Genomic DNA, 23,101 nt, shown 5'->3' with positions numbered 1-23,101 from the left:
CTGTCGGCCGGAGGAGGAATGGAGCTCTGACACAGGCGGCAACGTGGGGAACTTGAAAACACCGTGCCGGGTGGAGGAAACCAGAAAAGGACAAACACGACCCTTACAGGAAACACCTCAGTGGGCAAGCTCAGACACACAAAGCAGACTAGAGGTTACAGAGGCTGAGAACAGGGGAAATGGGGTTATTGCTTAATGGTTACAGATTTCAGTTTGGGGTGATGAAAATTCTGGCCCTACAGAGGGGACAGCCGCATCACACAGCCAAGTAATTATGGTGAATGTAACTCAGGTCACTGAAAAAATGGCTAAAGTGGCAAATTTTATGTTATATATTTTTCTCCATACCAATTTTTTTTAAAGATTTTATTTATTTACGTGACAGAGATCATAAGTAGGCAGAGAGGCAGGCAGAGAGAGAGGGGGACGCAGGTTCCCTGCTGAACAGAGAGCCCGATGCAGGGCTCGATCCCAGGACCCTGGGATCCTGGGCAGAGGCTTTGACCCACTGAGCCACCCAGGAGCCCCTCCATAACAAATACTTTTTCAAAAAAGTTATAGTTTCCAGGGTGCCTGGGTGGCTCAGTCAATGAAGCAACCGACTCCTGGTTCCAGGTCAGGTCATGATCTCGCTGTCTTGAGACTGCTCTGTGCTCAAGCAGGGAGTCCACTTGGAGTCTCTCCCTCTGCCCCTCCCCCTTCTCTCTCTCTCTCTCTCTCACGCAAATAATCTTTTTATTTTTTTTTTAAAGATTTTATTTATTTATTTGAAAGAGAGATCACAAGTAAGCAGGCAGGCAGAGAGATGGGAAAGCAGGCTCCCCGCCGAGCAGAGAGCCCGATGTGGGACTCGATCCCAGAATACCGAGATCACGACCCAAGTTGAAGGCAGAGGCTTAACCCACTGATCTACCCAGGCGCCCCCAAATAATCTTTTTAAAGACTTTATTTATTTACTTGAGAGAAAGAGTGAGTGAGGGCCACTCCGCATAGGGCTCTCTGCTCAGCAGGGAGCCTGCTCCCTGCCCCCCTCACATGCCTCTCTGCCTACTTGTTATCTCTGTCAAATAAATAAAATCTTAAAAAAAAAAAAAGTGAGCGAGAAAAAGCGCACAAGCAGGGGGAGGGGCAGCGGGAGAGGGGGAAGCAGGATCTCCACTGAGCAGGGAGCACCACAGCCGCGGGCCTTGATCCTGGGACCCCAGGATCATGACCAAAGCAGAAGGCAAAGGCTTAACCAACTGAGCCACCCAGGCATCCCAGCAAATAAATAAATAAATATTTTTTTTAAAGTTGTACTTTCCAAAAAGTTACAATAACAGCAAATGTTTTTGCTACTATATTTAGTTTAAAAAAAAAACCACACACACGGACCCTCTCTGTGCATGATGACAGCTGGGTGGGAAAATGCATGGGCAAAAGAAAGAATTTTTTTTTTTTTGAAGATTTTATTTATTTATTTGACAGTGATCACAAGTAGGCAGAGAGGCAGGCAGAGAGAGAGGAGGAAGCAGGCTCCCTGCTGAGCAGAGCGCCCCATGCGGGGCTCGATCCCAGAACCCTGGGATCATGACCTGAGCCGAAGGCAGAGGCTTAAACCCACTGAGTCACCCAAGCGCCCCAAAAGAAAGAATTTTTAAATGTCCCTGTGCCATATCCTTCACATACCTTACCAGAGCACCAGAGCTTAAAGACATTGGGATGAATGTGGGAAGCTCACCCCAGGCAAGAGGTCCGTGAGGAAACCAGCGATACTAGCAAGGGAGATAGATGCAAACGAACATGCCCCGGTAGCAGCGAAGACACCGTTTCTTCCCCGTTAACCCACCCATTTAACCTGACCCCCACAACGCCATCAGCAGTTTGGGAGTAGGACCCAATACTTCAGTACTAGTGACATTCCAAGTGAACAGGAGCACAAACAGCCTGGATAATGCTGAAATAAATAGAGACGTCGTGGTAAGTGACCAGTCCCATCTGAAAGTGTGATGGCATAAAGTCACAACAGTTCATCCATGTAGAAAGCACCTCATGGGGAGAAATAAGAAAGGTCAAAAATAAATTCAAAGAAACATGGAATTCACTATGTGATAACAGCAGCGGAACCAACCAGGGAGGGAAGAGAAAATTACGGCGGCTCCTGAACCAACGGGTCTGCAGCCGTGGGACCCCAGAGTCTCTCAACCACCCTCACCCATCGCTGCACCTGCTCCACAGCACTCCCGGACACACGCAAACTCTTGGCAAAGTGTGCAGAAGACACCCACTCCTACCAGGAGCCTCCACTTACACCAAGAGAAACACTTAAAAAAAAAAAAAAGCTGGGACGCCTGGGTGGCTCAGTCGGTTGAGTGGCTGCCTTCAGCTCAGGTCATGATCCCAGCGTCCTGGGATCGAGTCTCACATCGGGCTCCTTGCTCGGCGGGGAACCTGCTTCTCTCTGTCTCTGCCTGCCTCTCTGTCTGCCTGTGCTCGCTTCTCACTCTCTCTCTGACAATTAATAAATAAAATATTTTTTTAAAAAGTTAATAAATATGAGAAAGGAAAACTCGTTTGTTTTTGTTAATAATCTTGGAGAGCAGAAGGCCTTTCTATATTGAACAAAACTCAGAAACCACAAAAGACAGAATGAAAACTTGCCTCCATAAAATCAGAACTCTGCAGCCAGAACTACACAGAGGCAAACTAAGAACATACGGCTTTGTAACAAAGGCCCATTTTTACCCTAAATGTATGAAGAGCACTTTCAGATCTACAGGGAAAACTCAACCCAAAATGAAATTAGGGAAGGGTGAAGAGTAAGCTGTACGCTAAAAAGGAAACCCAAATGGCTTTGAAAGGAGGGAAACAGGCACACTCTCAATCATAAGACAAACGCACCTCAAAACCACTATCAGGACACCTGGGGGGCTCAATCCGTTAAACATCCAACTCTTGATCTTAGCCGGGTCATGGTCTCAGGGTCGTGAGATCGAGCCCCGCGTTGGGCTCTGCGCTGAGCACGAAGCCTGCTTGGGATTCTCTCTCGCCCCCCCTCCCCGTACCCCCGATGCATGCGCACGTGCTCACCCATGCTCTCTAAAACACAAAACCCTTGCGGAGCCTGCGTGGCTGTCCGTCAAGTGTCTGCCTTCGGCTCCAGTCATGATCCCAGCATCCTGGATCGAGTCTCACATCAGGCTTCCTGAGCAGGGAGCCTGTTTCTCCCTCTACCTCTGCCTGTCACTCTGTCTCTCATGAATAAAATAAAATCAAATCTTCAAAATATAGAAAAATAAAACACAAAACCCAGAAAACCACTTTCAGATACCACTTTTCACCCATCTCATTAACAAAGATACAGAAATCTGACTTGCTAAAAATAAATGTTCATTATCTTCTAGATCCAACCTCCCCACTTCAGGGAGCGGATCCTACATTCTGAGAAATGATCCTGTATACAGAGAAGACGCTCGCACTGTCTGTATTAGCCCAAGTTTGGAAGCAACTGAAATGCCCATCCACAGAGTGCGTTCATCCCACGACTCTGGTCATATTCCAAATCTACACCCAAGATGTAAAGTGAATACGGAAACAACAGGGCAAAACCGAGTATGTAGTGCGCTCGCTTCTGCTTGGAAAAGAAGCCACCTGGGTGCCCCTGGCTCAGTCAGAAGAGCATGGGACTCTGGACCTCAGGGTCCTGAGTTCAAGCCCCACACGGGGTGTAGCAACTACTAAAATAAAACCTTTTAAAAAGCACATAGGGGCGCCTGGGTGGCTCAGTGGGTTAAAGCCTCTGCCTTCGGCTCAAGTGGTGATCCCAGAGTCCTGGGATGGAGCTCCGCATCCAGCTCTCTGCTGGGCGGGAAGCCTGCGTCCCCCCCTCTCTCTGCCTGCCTCTCTGCCTATTTGTGATCTGTCTGTCAAAGAAATTTTTTTTAAAAATCTTAAAAAGCACGTAATTTCAAAAAGGAAAGAAAAGGTGTGCACATGGTGTACTACCACGGAAGGTTCTGGGAAAAGGCACAGGGACATGGCAACAGCAGCTGCCCACAGATGGGGAGCCCAGGGGCTGGGGTTCCACGCAGCAAGGACCCTCCTGTCATCTATACCCCTGTGCACTCTAAGACTCGGTACCATGCTGACAGTGTAAAAGTGTCGTTGAAACAAAGTATCCGTGAGTACATTCGGGACAGTGAAACATTGTATGTACCCTAAGCTTCCATCCCCAGGGAGAGGGTATGTTCTTGGGGGCGCTCCGGGAGCGAGGGTTCCAGGGAAGGGGGCTCCACGGAAAGGGGCGCCTGCAGGGCGATGCAGTAAGTGGGGGAACCGCTGGGACACACGGCTGTGCGGGAGCGGCGCGGCCCAGAGGGGCATGCGGTCACCCCGGCGGGGCGAAGGAGACCTGCCGGGAGGGGCTCGAAGAGCACCTGCCCTGAGCCTGCGCTTGGGTCGTTCACGCAGGGCCAAGCGCGTCCTTGCGAGGCTGGAGGCAGGGCGGAATTCCGAGCGGATTTTCTCTGACTCCGGGTCCTCCCCGACCGCTCGGGACGCGGCAGGCGGCGCCTCCATCCTCGGGGACACCAAGTCACGGACGGGACGTGCGTCTGAGCGCGGGCGGGCAGCTCCCGGCGCTCACTTACTTGTCTGGGACGCCGGGTGCTCCTGGCTCCTCTGGAAGGGGTACCTGAACAGCAGCTTATTGCCCCTGCTGCCCGAGCTCACCAGAATCACGCTGATGGGGCTGGTGTTGTCGCCCATGGTGCCGGGGACCCGGGGACCCGGGGGGGGGGCGCTGGGGGCGGGGCCGGGGGGGGGAGCGACCGGGACGCTGGGGGACGGGGGGGAGTGGGGGGGGCGGTAAGGGGAACCGGGGTGGGGGAGGGTCAGTGACGGGGGGACGGGGGGGGGGACGGGGGGGACGGCGAAGGGACGGGACGGCGGGGAACCGGGGTGGGGGAGGGTCAGTGACGGGGGGGGGACGGGGACGCTGGGGGACGGGGGCAGACGGGGGGACGGACGCTGGAGGCGGGGACGCTGGGGACCGGGAGGGGGACGGGGCGGGGGGGAGGACGCGCCCGGGCCGGCAGGGTCACAACCTGAGGAGGACGGGCCGGAGGGCGGGAGGCTCGGGGGACGGCGCGCCCAGGGCGGGGCTGACGAGGACGCGCCCGAGGCCGTGGGACCGCGGCGCCAGGAGCCGGGCGGACGCGACCCCCGACCTTGCAAACCCACGAACCCCCACGCAGCCCCGCCGACTCCGCAGGACGTCGGCGGCAGGGCCAAGCGCCGGCGCAGAACGCGCCTGCGCGCGGGAGGGGCCTCGGCGCAGGCGCAGGCGCAGGCGGTCTGTGCGCGCGCGCGGGGGCGGGGCGGGCTCCCGGAAACTGGGCGCATGCGCGGGGCTGCAAGCGGAGGGACCCGCACACCTGCAGGGCTGGGCCGGTCTCCTTCGCGCAGAGCAGAAAGCCCAGACTTCACCGCAGTAAGAAAGTAAGAGACGCGGCCCCTGGGTGGCTCCGTGGGTTAAGCCTCTGCCTTCGGCTCAGGTCATGATCTCAGGGTCCTGGGATGGAGCCCCGCATCGGGCTCTCTGCTCAGCCTGGAGCCTGCTTCCCCCCCACCCCCGCCTTACTCTTTGCTTACTTGTGATCTGTCAAATAAATAAATAAAATCTTAAAAAAAAAAGAAAGTAAAACAGAAACTCTTAAGTGGAGCACAGATGAAGCATAGACCTAAATGCCAGGGCCAACACTACAAAATTCCTACAAGAACACACAGGCGTACACCCTCCTGTGCTTGGACTAGGCGAGGGTTTCTCAGACGAGAAGGAAGTCAGGGGACCCCCAGATCAGAGCCTGGGGCTGGAGGGCGCCACCCAGGGAGGCGGAGAGCACATGCGCCCGCGGGAGGGGGGAAACACCTGCGGACCGTGCAGGGAGCCATATCCAGCACGTGTTAAAAAGCAAACCTAGAGCTCAACCCCGACACGAGCGCTAGGACAAGGAGGCCCTGGCTCGTGCACGTCCTCGCGCAGTCGGGTCGTGATTCCCAGCCACACCTCAAGTGTGGAGATCCTGTGTGCGCGTCTGAGTCTCACCTCGAGTGTGGAGATCCTGTGTGTGTACACTTTACTTTTTCTTTTTCCATATTTTATTTAGTTGTCAGAGACACAGCGAGAGAGGGAGCACAAGCAGGGGGAGTGGGAGCCCCAGAAGCAGGGAGCCCAATGCAGGGCTTGATCCCAGGAGTCGAAGGCACCCAGGTGCATATGTAGAGAGAAAAGTGGGCAAAGAATGTGAAAGGCCATTTCTCCAGAGAATCTAGCCAAATGGCCCCTGAACTCATGAAAAGATGCTCCACATCATTCCTCGCGGGGGAAATGCACATCAGAACCAAAAGCAGACCCCACTCCACGCCCACTGGGACAGCTACAGTCAGAAAGACAAGCAGTGCTGGCGAGCATGTGGAACTGGAATCTGGACACCCTGTTGGCGAGAACAGGACATGGTGCAGCCCCTGTGGGAAACAGGCAGCTGCTGAGAAAGGCCGGACCGGCTGTTCCCATATGACACAACCATGCCACCACTAGATGTCAACCCAGGAGAAAGGTCAACCCGAGGTCACGCAAGAACTCGTCTGTTCACAGCAACATGGTTCAGAGTAGCCACACGTGCAAACAACCCCACTGCCCCCTTCGAATGAGTGAAGCATACGTCATGTGCATTATACCTCATCACAGCTTTCCCTAAGAAATCAACGAAAGCACCCAGAGACCCCGTTCCTGGCTTCCCCAGGAAGTGACCGTAGTGAAATCCTTCTCAAGTTCCTCACCCCTTGACTTGCTGGTGAGCTCAGCTTGCACCAAACCCGATGCCTGGCAGGCCTATGCGTGGGCACACACTGGGAATGACTCGGACATCGCCAACAAACAAATAGCCCAGTGTGGGGTGCATAGCACGGATTTTATTTTTTCCAAAATTTCCAAAAAGAAACACGTGTCTTATTTTACGTTGCATGTCTCTGATTATTACCGCGGTAGAGAACGGCATCGCTAGACTATTTGCCGGCGTCTGAGAAGCACCTTCTTGCCTTCCCTGTGAGCTGTTCGTCCCTCTTTGGCGATCTGGGTGTCTTCTTTTGGAGGAATACTCACCCTCCATTACAGATTCCACGAGCCTTTTTCCTGGTCTCCTGTCTTTTGGTTTTATGTGTAATCAAAAGGTTTCTGAGTTCTCCTACAGTCACTAGGAGTGTGCCTAGAAGGAAATAAGGGCACAGCAGCCGGAGGTGAGCTGGAGGGAGCTGGGACAATGGGGAAGGGGAAACCTCTGTCTGGGGGAACCGCCAGCTGTGATTCAGGGGGTCTGTCGAAGGGGCACTGCGAACCTGCGTGTACCCACATGTGAGGCCCAGGACCCTGGCACAGGTCTCCTTCCTCCAATTTCTCCGCCCAGGCTGCTACCCCACTGAGCAGTCTCATGACCCCAGACCTTGGGGAGGACGTCTGAAATCCAGGGGCTGTCCCTGGCTGGGAGAAGGCCCAGACTTGGAGGAACCCACTGTAACTGACTCTCAGAATAGTGTCTTACTTAAAATATAACCTGCAAGGAATTGTACTAGCCGTCAAGCACGTTTAGATATGGGGTTAAGAAAGACATGTACTGGCAACAGGCCTCTGGGGGAGAGGACGATGTGCGTCCTCGGAGCCCAGCAGCTGGGGATGCCCGGCTGGCTCAGGGCGGGACACCGCCTGCTTGGTTTTCCCGGTATCTCGCCTTCCCCGGAGAGCACCTGTGGCTAATTAGATGAGCCCTTTGTGCTGCTCAACTATGAACTTCATTCTGCTTGACCAGACATGTCCTGCTTTTCTTCTAGCTCATCTGTAAGACTTATAATCAGTGTATCTCCCCTATTCCTTGTTTATCTACAAGGTGTATGATTAATGTGCAGCCTTCTTAGGCTCCTTTGCTGATTACTGTCTGTATCTAATAACTACGGGAACTAGGGGTGGTTCGGGGCAACAGTCTTTTCTCCTGTCGTCCCCGGTTCCCTGTCTCTTGCAGCGGACCTCTTGGTGCCTCGTTCTTCTCCCAGGCACTCTCAGGAAGCCGCACCCACCATTCTCCTCGGGGTCCGCTTCCTGCTAGCAACCTTCACAAGAGCATCTGTTGTTTCTTTTTCTGGCTATATGGTTAATATCACTGTAACAACACTGGAATCCGTGGCAGGTAAACCACCAGGACTCGGGCCACGGAGATCCCGGATGCGTCCCCTCCCAGGCTGCCTTAGCGGGGCTTAGGGCCGGGGCTCTCCAGGGCTGGACCGGAGAGAGCAGCGGTCTGAATCCCACACCGCCCCGCCAGTCTGCATCAGTGGGCTGTTACCGAAGTCAGAGCTCACGGTCGCTCCCCGGCCAGTCCAGTCTGGCGCCGGCGGCTGGAGGGACCGGAGGGTAGTGGCCCTCTTTTGGGATTCCAGGATTGGGAGCGGGTGGCCTCTAGCTGCGGCCCTAGCTCAAAGCCCTCCCAGGCTCCCAGGCAACGAGGTGCCCAGGGCCGGCCTTCGCTCACGGTCTTGTTTCCCTGCTAACACCCCATACCTCTACATCCTCATTTTTTATTTAAATCACTCTGTTTAGTAACCTACTTTTATGAAGGTAACCGGATTCTCGGAAACCAAAATTCCTGACCCTTCCGCCCAGCCCGGGTCCCCGAGGCCACGTAGTCAGGCCTTATCAGTCGTGCCACTCGTTCTGGGCCCAGGAGAGCGGCCACTGCCTGGCAGAGGGCCAGGCGGGGCTCACCTTCCCTATCTTGGGTCCACCCTGACCTCTCCGCCGCCTCAGCTGCAGTGTTGCTGCCCAGAAGGAATCACCCACTCACCACAGTACCGCAGTCCTCTTGAACCCACACTGCCCTGTCCTGAGGTCCTACGGCGATAGGTTACCGCTCCTAGCAGTGAGGTGGGGGCTGTTGGAACAGAGAGGTTGCTAATGTGGAACTGCGCTTTCCAAGACTAACTAGCCTGGCCGGGGCCACCCAGGAGCTGCTCTCGGGGGAGGGTCTGTGGACCCCTCACGGCCTTCTGCTGAGTCTCCAGGGTCCCTCTGAGCTCAGCGATACGAGCTCTGCGTGAGCCTGGGGCTTGGAGTTCAGCCAAGTTCAGCAGGTCTCAGGGTCCCGCAGCACGGCCTGGGCTCAGGCTCCTTGTGTCACGGGAAGCCCGGGCCCAGAGACAGAAGAGACTTGCCTGAGCCCCCAAAGAGCCAGCAATCTACACCACACCAAACCCAGGTCTCCTCACCTGCTTCCTTCCTTCACCGAAACCGTGAACACTTCCTAACCCTCCGGAGCCTCAATTTCCTCATCTTTTTTTTTCTTTTTTTTTTTTTTTTTAAGATTTTATTTATTTATTTGACAGACAGAGATCACAAGTAGGCAGAGGCAGGCAGAGAGAGAGAAGGGGAAGCAGGCTCACTGCCGAGCAGAGAGCCCGATGCGGGGCTGGATCCCAGGACCCTGAGCTCATGACCTGACCCGAAGGCTGAGGCTTTAACCCACTGAGCCACCCAGGCACCCCTTGATTTCCTCATCTTAAAGCACATAACAATGGGGAAAACGTCTCCCACGGAGAGCTGCGAGGACCAGACACCCAGCTCGGAGACGGTCGGGTGCTGTACCCGTGACAGATGTCACTAGACCCCGCACGGCTCGCCTCCCCTCACACACACCGCCAGCCCCAGGTGGACTGTTGTCCCACTCGAAAGACCAGACACTGACGTTCTTAGAGAGCTAACAGGGAAGGGTTCCATGTCACCTCGGGATTCAGCACTTATTTCACTTTTCAGAAAATTAAGGCAAAGGGGCACCCGGGGGGCTCAGTCGTTAAGCGTCTGCCTTCGGGTCAGGTCATGATCCCGGGGTCCTGAGATCGAGCCCACATCAGGCTCCCTGCTCGCGGGAAACCTGCTTCTCCCTCTCCCACTCCCCCTGCTTGTGTTCCCTCTCTCCCTGTGCCTCTCTCTGCGTCAAATACACAGATAAAATCTTTAAAAAAAAAATTGAGGTAAAATTCACATAATGCAGAGTTAATCATTCGAAAGTGAACAATTCAGCGGCATTTTGTATAATTTTGTATATTCACGGGGGTGTGCAAGAGTCCTCACTGTCTAGTTCCAGAGTTACTTCCGTCGTCCGCAAAGGAAACTCAGGACCTTCACGCAATCGCTCCCCGCACCCCAGCCCCCGGCGCCCACTCGTCTGCTTTCCCTCTGCACGCGCCACACAAACGGACTCAGACTGTGGTCTTTGGCATCTGACTGCCGTCCCGTGGTGCAATGCTCTCGAGGTTCGGGCCGCCCTGCCGGGCGCCAGGGCACGTGCAGCCGAACACGGTCTCGCTGAACGGAAACACCATGATTGGTTCAGTCACTCATCCACTGACGGACATTCAGCATTCATAAACAGAAGGTGCAACCTTTTAATGTTTTTTAATTTTTATTTATTTGTTTTTTAAAAGATTTTACTTATTTATTTGACACAGAGAGAGATCACACGCAGGCAGAGAGAGAGGAAGGGAACCAGGCTCCCCACCAAGCAGGGAGCCCAATGAGGGGCTTGATCCCAGGACCCTGGGATCATGACCTGAACTGAAGGCAGATGCTTAACGACCGAGCCACCCCAGGTGCCCCAACATTTTAAAATTGTTTAAATAAATATTTAAATAAAATTGTATAAATATTACATTTATTTAAATAAATGTTTGAATATTTAAATAAATATTTAAAATAATTGAATTTGACATTAAATGACAAACTTCTGTTCAGCCAAAAAGAGCATTAAGAGAGTGGAGGCAAGGGCGCCTGGGTGGCTCAGTCAGCTGAGCGTCTGCCTTTGGCTCCGGCCATGGTCCCAGGGTCCTGGGATCGAGTCTGGCTTTGGGCTCCCTGCTCAGAGGGAGCCCGTTTCCCTCCCTCCCTCTGCCCCTCCCCCGCCCCACGTGCCCAGGCTCCTGCTTGCTCTCTCATTTGCTCTCTCTCTCAAATAAATAAATAAAATCTTTATTTTATTTGGTGACCTGTACTGCATTTCACAAGGAAAAGAAGTAAAAAATTAAAAATAAAAAATAATAATGGGATGTTTGCCCACAATGGTTTGTGGGGATTGGACGTTTCTGGAACAAAGAGGCCTCCAGGGCCTCCATCTCCTTGTGGAGGTCAAGGATGAGGTGGAGTTTCTGCCTGGAGAGGAGGACGCCCTGGAGGCCTGAGGGAGGTGAGGACCATCCCCCTCTGGGAGGCAGTTTCCTGGGAGCAGGATCCCAGAATCCGGTCGTTACCTGCTGTTAGGAGACAGGGCAGCCCTGCGGTGTGTTCTGGCCACCGGTTCCCCAATTGCCATGGCAGGAGGGATTCCCCCAGGCACATCCCTCCCTGAGGCTTCTCTGGGCCTCCAGACTCCCTGCCTCTGCCCGCCCTTCCCTCTGACCCTCTGTCTATCTCACTCACTCACTCTGTTTTCTGGGCCAGTCTGTCTGCTTATCTCTGTCTCTCTCCTTGCCTCTCCCTGCCTGTGTCCCTTCTAGAAGCAGAAGCCGTGGGCACAGCCACCACCCTCCCTGAAGGCCCACAGGCCTGAGGTGGTCCTAGAGTTTCCTCCTGAACCCAGTGACAGCAAGAGTAGGCCAAGGAGGGCCGGGCTCATTCCACCTGGAGTGAACCCACAGGGCCCAGCCGCACAGACATCCTGGGACTGTCAGGCAACAGTCATAAAGCCGGGGGAGGGGGGCACACCCCTAGCAGAGGGAGCCCATCTCACAGGGAGAGGAGGCAGCTGTGAGACGTAAGCAAGACAGCAGGACGGAGAAGGACCCAGGCAGTGCCGGAAGGGGCTTCTGGGAAGGGCGCCTCCACCTCCGGGACCCACTCGGGTACGGCCTGCAGGGACAGAGGTGGTGACCTTGTCTGCCGAGCTGAGAGGAGGCGTCCGCCGGGCTCCCCCGCCCCACGACCTCACCAGCTCCCATCTCAGGCACAGAGGAAAGGAGCACCACAACGCCAGGTGTCGGACACTGGCTGACGTTTCAGAGGCTTGTCTAAGCCAAACCATCTCTCAGAAGAGTTCAGCGATCAAACCTGATCAAAATGCCCCGCAGAGGAAACGCTGGCTTCGGAGGCTCAAACGGTCCAGCGGGACTTTGTGCGCATCGCTCTCGGGCTGCCTCTGAAATCCCCATGGAAAGGCGAAGGGACTAGAGTGACCGGAACTGTTGTAGAACTGTGGAGTCAGGTGGGAGGTGGGACATCCCACGTGCTCCGCATGGCAGGCACCGCACACCTTCGCTCCTTTACTCCTCTACAGGGCTCCGGCGCTGGGCGACTGACTCTTGATTTCGGCTCAGGTCCTGATCTCAGGGCTGTGGGATGGAGCCCCGAGACGGGCTCCACACTCAGCGTGCAGTCTGCTCGTCCCTCTGCTTGTCCCTCTGCTTGCCCCCTCCCTCCGCCCTCCCTCCGCCAACCCTGTTCACATATGTGCACCCTCTCTCTCTAAAATACATAAAATCTTTTTTAAAATAAAGTATGCGGGCACCTGGGTGGCTCAGTGGATTAAAGCCTCTGCCTTCGGCTCAGGTCATGATCTCGGGGTCCTGGGATCGAGTTCCGCATTGGGCTCTCTGCTCAGCAGGGAGCCTGCTTTCTCCTCTCTCTCTCTCTGCCTGCCTCTCTGCCTACTTGTGATCTCTGTCTGTCCAATAAATAAATAAAATCTTAAAAAATAAATAAATAAAATAAAATGAAGTATGCAGTTCCAAGCCTTTGACCTCACTCTGCCAGCGGGCCCTTCTACACTGCGTATGGGAGCAGGTCGCCGCTGCCACAGACACCAGGGCGGCTCAGGTTTCTCGCCACCAGAAACCGCATGTCCCAGCCCATGTGGTGTGTGCTGAGCTGATCCCGGCTTCCCCCATCCTGTGATTCTGGAACAAAGGGGGGTGGTCAGAGCTGGGCTACAAACACAAGCCGAGACTCTGGGCTAGTGGGGCCCCTATGTCTCCAGGACGCTGGTCAGGTTGTGGCCAACACCCCTTCCAAGGCCCTGGCTAGGTGTGGTTAGGCGCAGCGAGAGCCCCTCACCCCGCCAGCCCACCAGGCCCTGACCACCCACCCCCGCTGGGTCTGATAAGAGACCCCACCCCCACAGCCCTGTCCCCTCTCCAGACCAACGGCCACAGCCCGGCCCCCACCCTGCCTCCCTGTGTATAAAGGGATCCCGGGGGGTGAGCCCCACAGAGGCTAGTCCTGAGCACGCCCAGCTCCGCTACGACCATGTCTCTGACCAAGGCCGAGAGGACCGTCATCCTGTCCATGTGGGACAAGATCTCCACCCAGGCCGATGCCATTGGCACCCAGGCCCTGGAGAGGTGAGTGGGTGCCCCGTGGGCTGGCACGGAGCCAGGCACGGCACAGCGTGGGGTTAGGGAGCACAGGGCCCAGCACGGAGGGACCAGGGAGGCGGGGGACACTCGGGGAGCAGGAAGAGGAGGGGACGGAGAGGGCGCGTGGCTGTGACTGTCTTTTGCGCTGGGCCCAGCGCCCGGGTCTCCACAGACATCGCTGGAAGGAATCAGTGAAGGAATGAACGGGTCGCCCAGCGAGGGGCCCGCGAGGGTGGGATTCCACCGTGCCCTGTCTGAGCCTGGGGTAAGGGGAATCGGCCATGGGGATCCCGTCCTTGTGTAAAATTACAACATCGTGTTCACCGTGATGGTTTGCGTTGATGTTCATGTCTTGAAACGCTGCCTTCAAGTATGACTTACGGTGGCCGCTGGCCTTTCAACCCGGGGAAGTTTTGCGCCCGAGGAGGACGCGCGCGCGGGCCTCACCAGGTGGGGCTGTCCCCGCCCGCAGGCTCTTCGCCAGCTTCCCCCAGACCAAGACCTACTTCCCGCACTTCGACCTGCACCCCGGCTCCGCGCACCTGCGCATGCACGGCGCCAAGGTGGTGGCCGCCCTGGGCGAGGCGGTCAAGAGCATCGACAACATCGGGGGCGCCCTGGCCAAGCTGAGCGAGCTGCACGCCTACATTCTGCGCGTGGACCCGGTCAACTTCAAGGTGGGCTCGGGGCTGGGGTCCCCGGGGGGGGGGGGGCGAGGGGCGCGGGGAGCCGCGGGGAGGGCTGCGGGGGCTCCGTCCCCCCCAGCACCCCCACCCGCGCCGGCGGCTCACGGGGCCGCTCCCGCCGCTCAGCTCCTGTCGCACTGTCTGCTGGTCACCGTGGCCTCGCACTTCCCCGCCGACTTCACGGCCGACGCCCACACCGCCTGGGACAAGTTCCTGTCCATCGTGTCGTGCGTCCTGACCGAGAAGTACCGCTGAGCGCAGCCGCCCGACCGACTGGGGCGCCTCCGCGGCGCCGGCCCTTCCCGAGCCCCAGCGTCCCACGACAGGCCAATAAACGAACGCACGTCCGCCTCGCCTCTGTAGTCACTCGGGTCGGGTCGGGGCGGCGGGGGGTGGTGGTGGCGGGCACGTCGGGGCCGCACGGGGTCACCAGGCCGGGGGCGGGAATCCTGCGCGCCCACCCGGGCCTCTCAGAGCGCAGGGCGCAGGGCGGAGCAGGCGCGAGGGTCTCGGGGTTGACTGGCCGCGGCGGGCCCCGCGCTCTGTGCTTCTGACTCTGGCGTTCCTGCCACTCCCTGGTGGACGCTGGTCGTGGCGGGAAGGGCGAAATGAGTGTGTCCGGTGCCCGGTTCCCTTCCCTTTCCGCTGCAGGACATTTGTTGGTACCTCAGCCGCCCCAGTGTTTGTCCGGCTCTAGTACAACAGGCAGAATAAAAATTAAAAATTGGGGGCGCCTGGGGGGCTCAGTGGGTTAAGCCTCTGCTTTCAGCTCAGGTCGTGATCTCAGGGTCCTGGGATCGAGCCCTGCATCGGGCTCTCTGCTCAGCGGGGCATCTGCTTCTCCCTCTCCCCCTACTGTCTGTCTCTCTGTCTCTGTCAAATAAATAAAACCTTAAAAAAAAAAAAAGACAAAGATGGAGAAATAAGGGTGACTGCTAGTGAGCACAGGGTTTATTTGGGGGGGATGAAAATATTCTAAAATTGATTGCAGTGATAACTGCACAATTCCATAAACGTAAGAACCACTGAACTGTCCACCTTAAGTGGGTGAACTGTACGGCATGTGAATTATAGCTCAATGAGTCTGTAAAATAAAACGACAGCAGACAAACACTCTCAGATACGCTTCACCAAGACTCCCTAATCGTTAGCATTCACCACGGCTGGCTTCACTCTTTCTTTCTGAGCCGGTTGCAAGTATGATACAGACATGGTTCCCCTTTAATACCCTTAATATCCCTAAACACTTGGTGAGTTTCCTCAGGTCAGCAAGAGCACCGGACGGCAGAGCCAGAGAGTAACCACCCAAATTAGGAGACTAACACTGATCCGAACCCACTAACCCAGAGACCTCATCCACACGTGTCCGTTCCAGCAACGTCCTTTCCCCGTCTGCAATCAAACCTTGCTGTTAACGAACTGGAATTTCAGTAAAAATTAAAAGAGAACAAAACATTACCGTACTCTCCTTTGGTCCACTCTTCAGTCTTTCCTTGCCCGACCGTGATTTTGAAGAGCACTTGCCGGTCACTTTCGTCATGACGAGACTTTGGTGATTCATTTCTGGCAAGAACCCTGCAGAAGCAAAGCCGTGTCCCCCTCGAGGCATCCCCTATGCCCATAACACTGATTTGTCCTTTACTGGTGATGTTCCCCTCGATCACCTTGTTGAAACAGGGCCTGCCAAGTTTCTCCACGACAAAGCAAATTCGTATTTTATGTTTTCTCATGGATAACAAATTTTTAAAAAGATTTTATTTATTTATTTGACAGACAGAGATCACAAGTAGGCAGAGAGGCAGGCAGAGAGAGAGAGGAGGAAGCAGGCTCCCCAGCGAGCAGAGAGCCTGATGCGGGGCTCGATCCCAGGACCCTGAGATCATGACCTGAGCTGAAGGCAGAGGCTTAACCCACTGAGCCACCCAGGCACCCCCAAATTTTTACAAAGGGATGCGTTGAGACTATGAAAATACCCGGTTACTTTACAATTCCGTGCGCCGCTCCCAGCATCCACTGCTGAGCTGTTGCTACGACGGTGGTTCTCCGTCGTTCCCTCTGCAGTTGTCAGAAGGCATTCTCCTGCAAGGAGAAGCTTTCACTTCCCATTATCTTTCTGAATATATATCACATTAACTCATTAATTCCCATTTTATCCAGGGGCTTATGGTCTACAACGAATCATTACTTAGTTTGATCCCCAAAGTGTCCCAGATTCGGACAAACTGACTCACGCGTCCTGCGATGTGCTCTGGCCATCCTTTGGGTACGCTCCTTACTTCCGCCCTAAGCTGTTCCAGAATCACCTTGTGCTTTCCCTTTCCCTGCAGCAGCCTGACACCGGCCATAGCCCACGCAGTTCTGTTTCTTCCCACCGGAGAGTGAAATTCGGAAAGCAGGGTGTGGGGGCTGGATGGGCTCCCTGCTCCTGGGGTGTCCCTGCTTCCGGTCCCCCTCAGTGGGAGGGATTACGCGACACGTTGACATTTATATACACACATGCACACATGAACGTCTTTCCTAAATCGGTCCAAGCGTGTTAGAAGCCCTAACCTCACACCAGCATCTCTAGTTACAGTCCAAGACCACACGGATTCTTCTGGTCTCCTCCCTGTCCCTGTCCGTGCCTCCCTCCCACGCCAGTGAGAAACCTGGCTCTGGCTGATGTCAAACAGTGAGTTACTTGCTCAGGGTCCTGTATGTTGCCAGGACCCAGCTGAGTCAGCGTGTGCCAAGCTGACGCCAGTGGCTGACATCACAATCTGGGAACCACATCATGATTTTGTAGGATAAAAGCAAATAAGGGAAAGTACGATGCCACGGGGAACCGCTATTTTCAGCCTAGGTGAAAACAGATGCAAATATAAAAACAATGACTTTTTTTTGTTTTAAAACATTTTTTTATGATTGGGGTGCCTGGTCGGCTCAGTCTGTAGGGCATGAAACTCTTCATCTCAGGAGTTCCAGTCCCACAAGTTTACTTTGAAGAAGGGTTAGGGGCCCCTGGGTGGGTCAGTCAGTTAAACATCTGATGCTTGGTTTTGGCTCCGGTCATGATCTCAGGGTCCAGGGGTCAAGCCCCATGTCCGGCTTCCCGCTCAGCAGGAATCTGCTTGTCTCCTCTTCCCTCCCCTACTAAAATAACTAAATACATCTTCTTTTTAAGGTTAAAATGTTTTTTATATGCTTTAAACTTTCTTTACGAAAAACTACATAAAGTCTGAATTGGACATATTGTAAACTCATGTTTTACATACATATTTCATAGTTCTTTTTTAAGTATTTTTTTTTTAGATTTTTATCTTATTTATTTGACAGAGACACAGCGAGAGAGGGAACACAAGCAGGGGGAGTGGGAGAGGGAGAAGCAGGCTCCTGCTGAGAAGGAAGCCCAATGTGGGGCTTGATCCCAGGACCCCGGGATCATGACCTGAACCGAAGGCAGATGCCCAATGACTGAGCCACCCAGGCACCCCTGTAGTTCATAGTTCTGCCCACGACTGAGATCCTAGAAGAAAGGACACCCAGCAGTCACAAGTCACGTGGCACCCAGATCCTGGCTGTAAACACCATCCCTCACAGAAAGGAGCTCCAGACTTCCTTGAAGAAACACCTGGTTCCAGGGCCAGGACAGAGAAGGTAATTGTAAGTGTGGAATAGACTGTGGTTCCAGGAAGCAAGAAAATACTCCCAGAGCGCCAGGGCGTGGAAGAAGGGCTCCCGCCAGCCACGTCGGGACGGTCTGAGCATCACAAACCAACTCTAACTGCTGAAAGCACTGGATAGATGAAAAATCCACGATCACACAGCATGATCAAAAGAGAGAGAGAGACGCAGATTGGTCACCGGTAGAGTAGGGATCTGCCCCCACTGACAGCTGACTGTAAAAGCGGGTAAGGAAAATAACGGGGCATAAATCCTACCTTTCAGAGCAACTGTCCTTCGTTGTCCGCTGATGAGGGGAGCTCCTGTGCAAAGGAACACCCGCGCTTCGACCCAGAAGGAATCACAAGCCTCCGGTCCTCGATGAGATAACGGTTGCTCAAGCCATGGAAGGAATAGGCTATTTCCACGGTGCCAAAACCGTCGCTCCAAAATTACTAGCTAAGTGCAAAGGGGTCAGATGTACCCCTACTGTGGAGACACCTGGTGGGACCCCCAACCGAGTGATCATGCCTGGCGTCACCAACACTGGGCGATCTGGTGTCGCATGCCTCCTGGAGCCAGGCAGGCCCTCAGCGTCCACGAGGACGCTGGCCAGTCGGCTCTCGTTTTCTTGTGATAAAACACACAGAAGCCACATTTACCACCTCAGCTATCTGAAAGTGAGAAACGGGGTGGCCTTTGGTCCGTTCGCGGTGCTGCCCTGCAGTCGCTTCTGTCCATTCCAGAACTTGGCATCACCCCAGACCGAAGCTCCGAGTCCCTCAGCCCCCGGAGCCACTCTGCGTTCTGTCCCGGCGAATTTTTATGTTCTTGGTATCACATCGAGAGGGAGTCCTGCGTACTCGGCTTTCGTGTGCGGCTTCCTTCGCTCCGTGTCACGTGCCTACATCGATCTCTGCTGCAGCGGGATCAGCATCTCCCTCGTGGCTGGAGAACCGTCCAGATTCTCTGCCTGTCTGCTGACGGACGGCGAGGGTGTCTCCACGTTTCGGCCGTGTGACCCGGGGAAGCCATGAACAATCTCGCACAAGCTTTGTGTGGACGGACGTCCTCCCTTGGCTTGGGGCTCCTGCTGACCGTGTCTAACCGGTCGAGGAAGCACCAGGCTGTTTACAGACTGGCTGGCCCTTTCACAGTCCCAGCCGCAGGGCGTGAGGGGGTCGGCTTCTCCCCTTCCCCAACAAACCTTGCTATTTTGCTTTTTTTAATTTATCTATCCCACCGGGTGTGAAAGGGTACATCACTGTGGTTTCGATGTTTATTTCCCTAACGAGTACTGAGACAGAGCATCTCCTCATGCACTCTTTGGATGTCTTTGTTAGAGAAAGGTCTCTTCATGTCCTTCGTCCGTAACTTGGGTTGTCTGTGTCGTTGAGCTGCAACCGTCATTTCTGTATTCTGGATACAAGTTCCTTATCATACATATCATACATGTAGTTTGCAAATATTCCCTCCCATTCTGTGGGTTGCCTTTTTACGGCCAATAAATTTTAACTTGACTTCGAGACTTTATTTTTCTAAAGATTTCATTTATTTATTTGAGAGACAGAGAGCCGGAGAGGGGGGAGGGTCAGAGGGAGAAGCAGACCCCCTGCTGAGCAGGGAGCCTGTAGGGGACTCAGTCCTGGGGCTCCAGGATCATGACCTGAGCCAAAATCAGACGCTCAACCAACCAAGCCACCCAGAAGCCCTGACTTCGGGCCTTTAGCTCTGACTCCTAGTTGTACTGGAAATATACGGATAAAGGACCCAACTTAAAAAAAAAAAAAAAAAAACCCACTTCAGGCAAACCAGCAGACCAACCCAAAATAGACCGTGTCCTACATGACACCTTGCCTGGGCTGTTCAAAAATTCACTGATTTGGAGAAAAGCTGGGGTGACAGGCAGAGCGCTTTCGGGATAAGAGAATGAAGGGACAGCGGACCGCCAGGAGTGAACCGCTCCGATCTCAGTTTGGACAAATCCGGGGGCGACTGAGGAAATCTGGCACAGAAGAATGTGGGTTCACGGCACCCCGCAGTAAGCGTGCGGCCGTTTCTGCAAGGACATCGCATCCTGGGAGACGCCCGCTGAGGCGGACGGGACGGGGCTGCGGGATGCCTGCCGCACACGGCCATGAGGTTCAGAAGAAAAGTGAGGCGCGTCCTGGCAGATCCCTATGGAGACCGACAAAGCAAATGTTCCCCACCGCGGGACGCAGGCGGTGCAGGACAGGGGACCACGGAGGGATGTGTGCGGTGCCGGCGGGAAGACCCTCCCTCCCTCTGCCCCAGGCGCCCTGCCCCGGCTTGCTTCTCTCCAGCAAGGCAGGCCCAGCCCCCCCAGGTCTCCTGGCTTACTCTCCAGCTGCTCAATAATGCTTAAGTTTGCCTTCCCGGTGATGTCTTCCCCGGCTACTCCATCTCAAACTGCAAACCCGGGGCACCTGGGTGGCTCAGTGGGTTTAAGCCTCTGCCTTTGGCTCGGGTCATGATCCCAGGGTTCTGGGATCGAGCCCCGCATCAGGCTCTCTGCTCAGCGCAGAGCCTGCTTCCTCCTCTCTCTCTGCCTGCCTCTCTGCCTACTTGTGATCTCTGTATGTCAAGTAAATAAATAATTTAAAATAAAATAAAACTGCAAACCCTCGCGGTGTCTGGGGGGGCCTCCGTGGGGTGGGCGTCTGCCTTCGGCTCAGGTCATGGTCCCAGAGTCCTGGGACGAGCACCCCGTCGGGCTCCCTGCTCAGCGGGGAGCCGGCTTCTCCCTCTCCCTCCGTGCTCTCTGCCTCTCTCTAATAAATACATAAAATCTTTAAAAAATAATAAAAAATAAATAAAACTGCAACCTCTCGACATCGCCTACCACGTTCCCGTCTCTTCATTCCTAACGTCAATGCCGTCCAGATGGAGACCGCGGGGACACTCCTGTCACCAAAGCTGGTTTCGGCAGCTCCTTGGCTGGAAGGGGACCACCCAGCACGGGACATGGTGGGCCTCTGAGCTGGAGAGCTGGTCCTGGTGTCTAGCGATCAGGGCCCGAAGAAGCGGGGCTCTGCCCTCAATGGGATGCTGCCGAGACGTGGGAATAGCCCTATGACCCCGTAGCTTGAACTCCTTACCTGAAAGCCCTCTCTCCAGGACAGGGATGCCGGGTTCCCCGGCGGTTCCTCCGTGCCCACCTGGGGTTTGGGTTTTCTCCGTCACAGGAGGACGCGGGCTGTGGGGCAGCAGGCAGGGTCCTCGCTGCTGCGCTTGCCTGCGCGCTCACTCTGTACTGTAGGGCTTCTGCTCTAGGACAGAGGCTCTGGCCAGCAGGGTTTCTGTCCGTGGGTCCCCGTGCGCGCCCCCAGTTGTCAGAGCCAGCCTGGCTCAGGGCGGGGTCCGATGTCACCCGCAAAGATCCCATGGAGCTTCTGGGGGCTTTCCAGAACCTGCCGGAGATGGTTCTGGCGCTTTGCCTGGCGTTAGGGTCTGGGGGCTCTCAGGGCCACAGAGAGGCTCTGTCCTGAGGGGTGGAGCCTAAGGTGGGACCCCCTTCTCCAGGGAGGACGTGGACCCAGAAGGACTCCTGCCCGGGAGTACGGGCGTGTGGCATGCGGGTGTCCCACGTGCCTGGCTGTCCGGGAGCTGCCTGCCAGGAGCCGGCCTTTGGCATCAGCAAACAGAGGCCGGAGGCTGAGTCTCCTGTGGGTTTTGCGACTGTGCCCAGCCCGTCCTCCGCTCTGGTCCTCAGTTTCCACTGGGCCCCAGACCATCCCAGGGGTCCTTCCCACCTCAAACAACCAGTGCCTGTTGTTCCGGTGGCTCCGGAGACTCGAGTGTGTGGGCAGCCCCGTGAGGGCAGGAGGGAGCCCAGGCCTGCACACCATGAGTCCCCCAAGCCTCTCTACAGCCTCCGTTTGGCCTGGAGATCTCTCCTGGGAGGGATTTCCAAGGGAAGGGTTGGCAGTCTCCTGCGGGTCCTCTCCCTAGCTCGGGGCCTGAACGCTGCCCTCATCCTCTGTGAAGCCGCGGAAGCCATTTCTGCTAGACTTCAGCCGTGCTCGCCGGGACGGCGACAGCACCCAGCCAGCAAGGGCCCCCACGGTGAGCCTCAAATGCCCACTTGTGGTTTCAGACTTAGCGTCTCGGATGGCCGGCTCCAGCGGGCCCCACGGGCCGGTTGTGACGGGTACGCGCGCGCTGGACCGCAGGACGCAAAGACGCGTTTCCAGGGTAATTCAGCTAAAGGAGGAAAGCAGGAGCATGTGAGTGCCTGGTGAGATAGAAGTAACGTCCATCCACCCTAGTCTGCAGACTCCCTCAGGGGTCCCAGGGACCATGCGTCGTCTCTATGAACAGACAGGGCAGCTTTCAGGAAGGCTTCAAGGACACAGTGCTAAGCGGCCCCCTCTTGGGGGCGTGGGGACCCTGGCAGCCCCAGACGTCGGAATGGGGGAATGACTCACCCCACTGAGCTCTCAGGCGTAGTTTCACCGTCGCGCGCGCACACACACACACACACACACACACGTTTGCTGGTGATCTCTGTGCCCAGCGTGGGCAGCAGCTCACAACCCCAGGATCAAGAGCTGCACGTTGAGGGCACCTGAGTGGCTCAGTCCGTCAAGCATCAGATCTTGGTTTCTGCTCAGGTCGTGACCTCAGGGTCATGAAATCGGCTCCACACTCAGCACAGAGTCTGCGTGCGTGACACTCTCCCTCCATCTCCGTCCGTCCCTCCTGCTTGTGCTCTCTCTCTGTCTCTCTCTCAAATAAATAAATGTTTTTGAAAACAAGAGTTGCGTTCTCTATGGGCTGAGCCACCAGGCGCCTCCTAACACATATGTTCCTAATTCGTGGGGAAAGTCCTAGGAAATCATGGAAGGGTTATCTCTGAAGGTAAGTAGGTGAGAAGGGAAATCTTTTTTTTGAAATTTGGTTTTTTAAGCTGTACTTTTTCAAAAAGATTTTCTTTATTTATTAGAGGGAGAGAGTGCATGAGCACAGGCAGGGGGAGCAGCAGGCAGAGTGAGAGAGAGAGGAGGCAGGCTCCCCGCTGAGCAAGGAGCCCGATGCGGGGCTCCATCCCAGGACCCTGGGATCATGACCTGAGCTGAAGGCAGATCTTAACCAGCTGAGCCACCCAAGTGTCCCTTTAAGCTGTCCTCTTGTCCGGATTGCTGTTACAATGAACATGTTTAAGGGGCACCGGGGCGGCTCAGTCGGTTGGGCGGCTGCCTTGGGCTTGGGTCAGGATTCAGAGTGGCACTCAGTGTGGGACTCATTGTAGGACTCGATCCCAGGATCATGACCTCAGCGGAAGGCAGCAACCTGACTGACGGAGGCCCCCTGCCCAGTGCCCTATT

The 23,101-nt window shown here is 55.4% G+C and overlaps 2 protein-coding genes across 4 annotated transcripts in view; one reads left to right on the top strand and one right to left on the bottom strand.

Moving 5' to 3' along the window:
- Positions 1-5,284, bottom strand: part of NPRL3 (NPR3 like, GATOR1 complex subunit) — a 36,720-nt gene extending 31,436 nt beyond the window's left edge. For 2 of the 3 annotated variants that reach the window (XR_006816738.1, XM_045994046.1), the window contains exon 1: positions 4,629-4,797. Coding sequence is in view for 1 of the 3 variants with exons in the window: in XM_045994046.1 (XP_045850002.1) it covers positions 4,629-4,746 (118 nt within the window). In the remaining 2 variants the exon portion in view is untranslated. Of the gene's footprint in view, positions 1-4,628; positions 4,798-5,084 lie in introns of those variants that run through there. The other variant, XM_045994048.1, reaches the window with a different exon arrangement.
- Positions 5,285-13,296: 8,012 nt separating this feature from the next.
- Positions 13,297-14,366, top strand: LOC123933916 (hemoglobin subunit zeta). The gene is made up of 3 exons (XM_045993658.1): positions 13,297-13,410; positions 13,898-14,102; positions 14,238-14,366. Exons 1-3 carry the CDS (start codon positions 13,316-13,318, stop codon positions 14,364-14,366), a joined length of 429 nt encoding a protein of 142 aa, XP_045849614.1. The 5' UTR covers positions 13,297-13,315.
- Positions 14,367-23,101: the final 8,735 nt, after the last annotated feature.

The sequence above is a fragment of the Meles meles genome, chromosome 21, assembly GCF_922984935.1.
Source record: "Meles meles chromosome 21, mMelMel3.1 paternal haplotype, whole genome shotgun sequence".
NCBI lineage: Eukaryota > Metazoa > Chordata > Mammalia > Carnivora > Mustelidae > Meles > Meles meles.
Note: the sequence above shows the minus strand (reverse complement) of the source record. Positions and strands in the feature narration are given on the sequence as shown.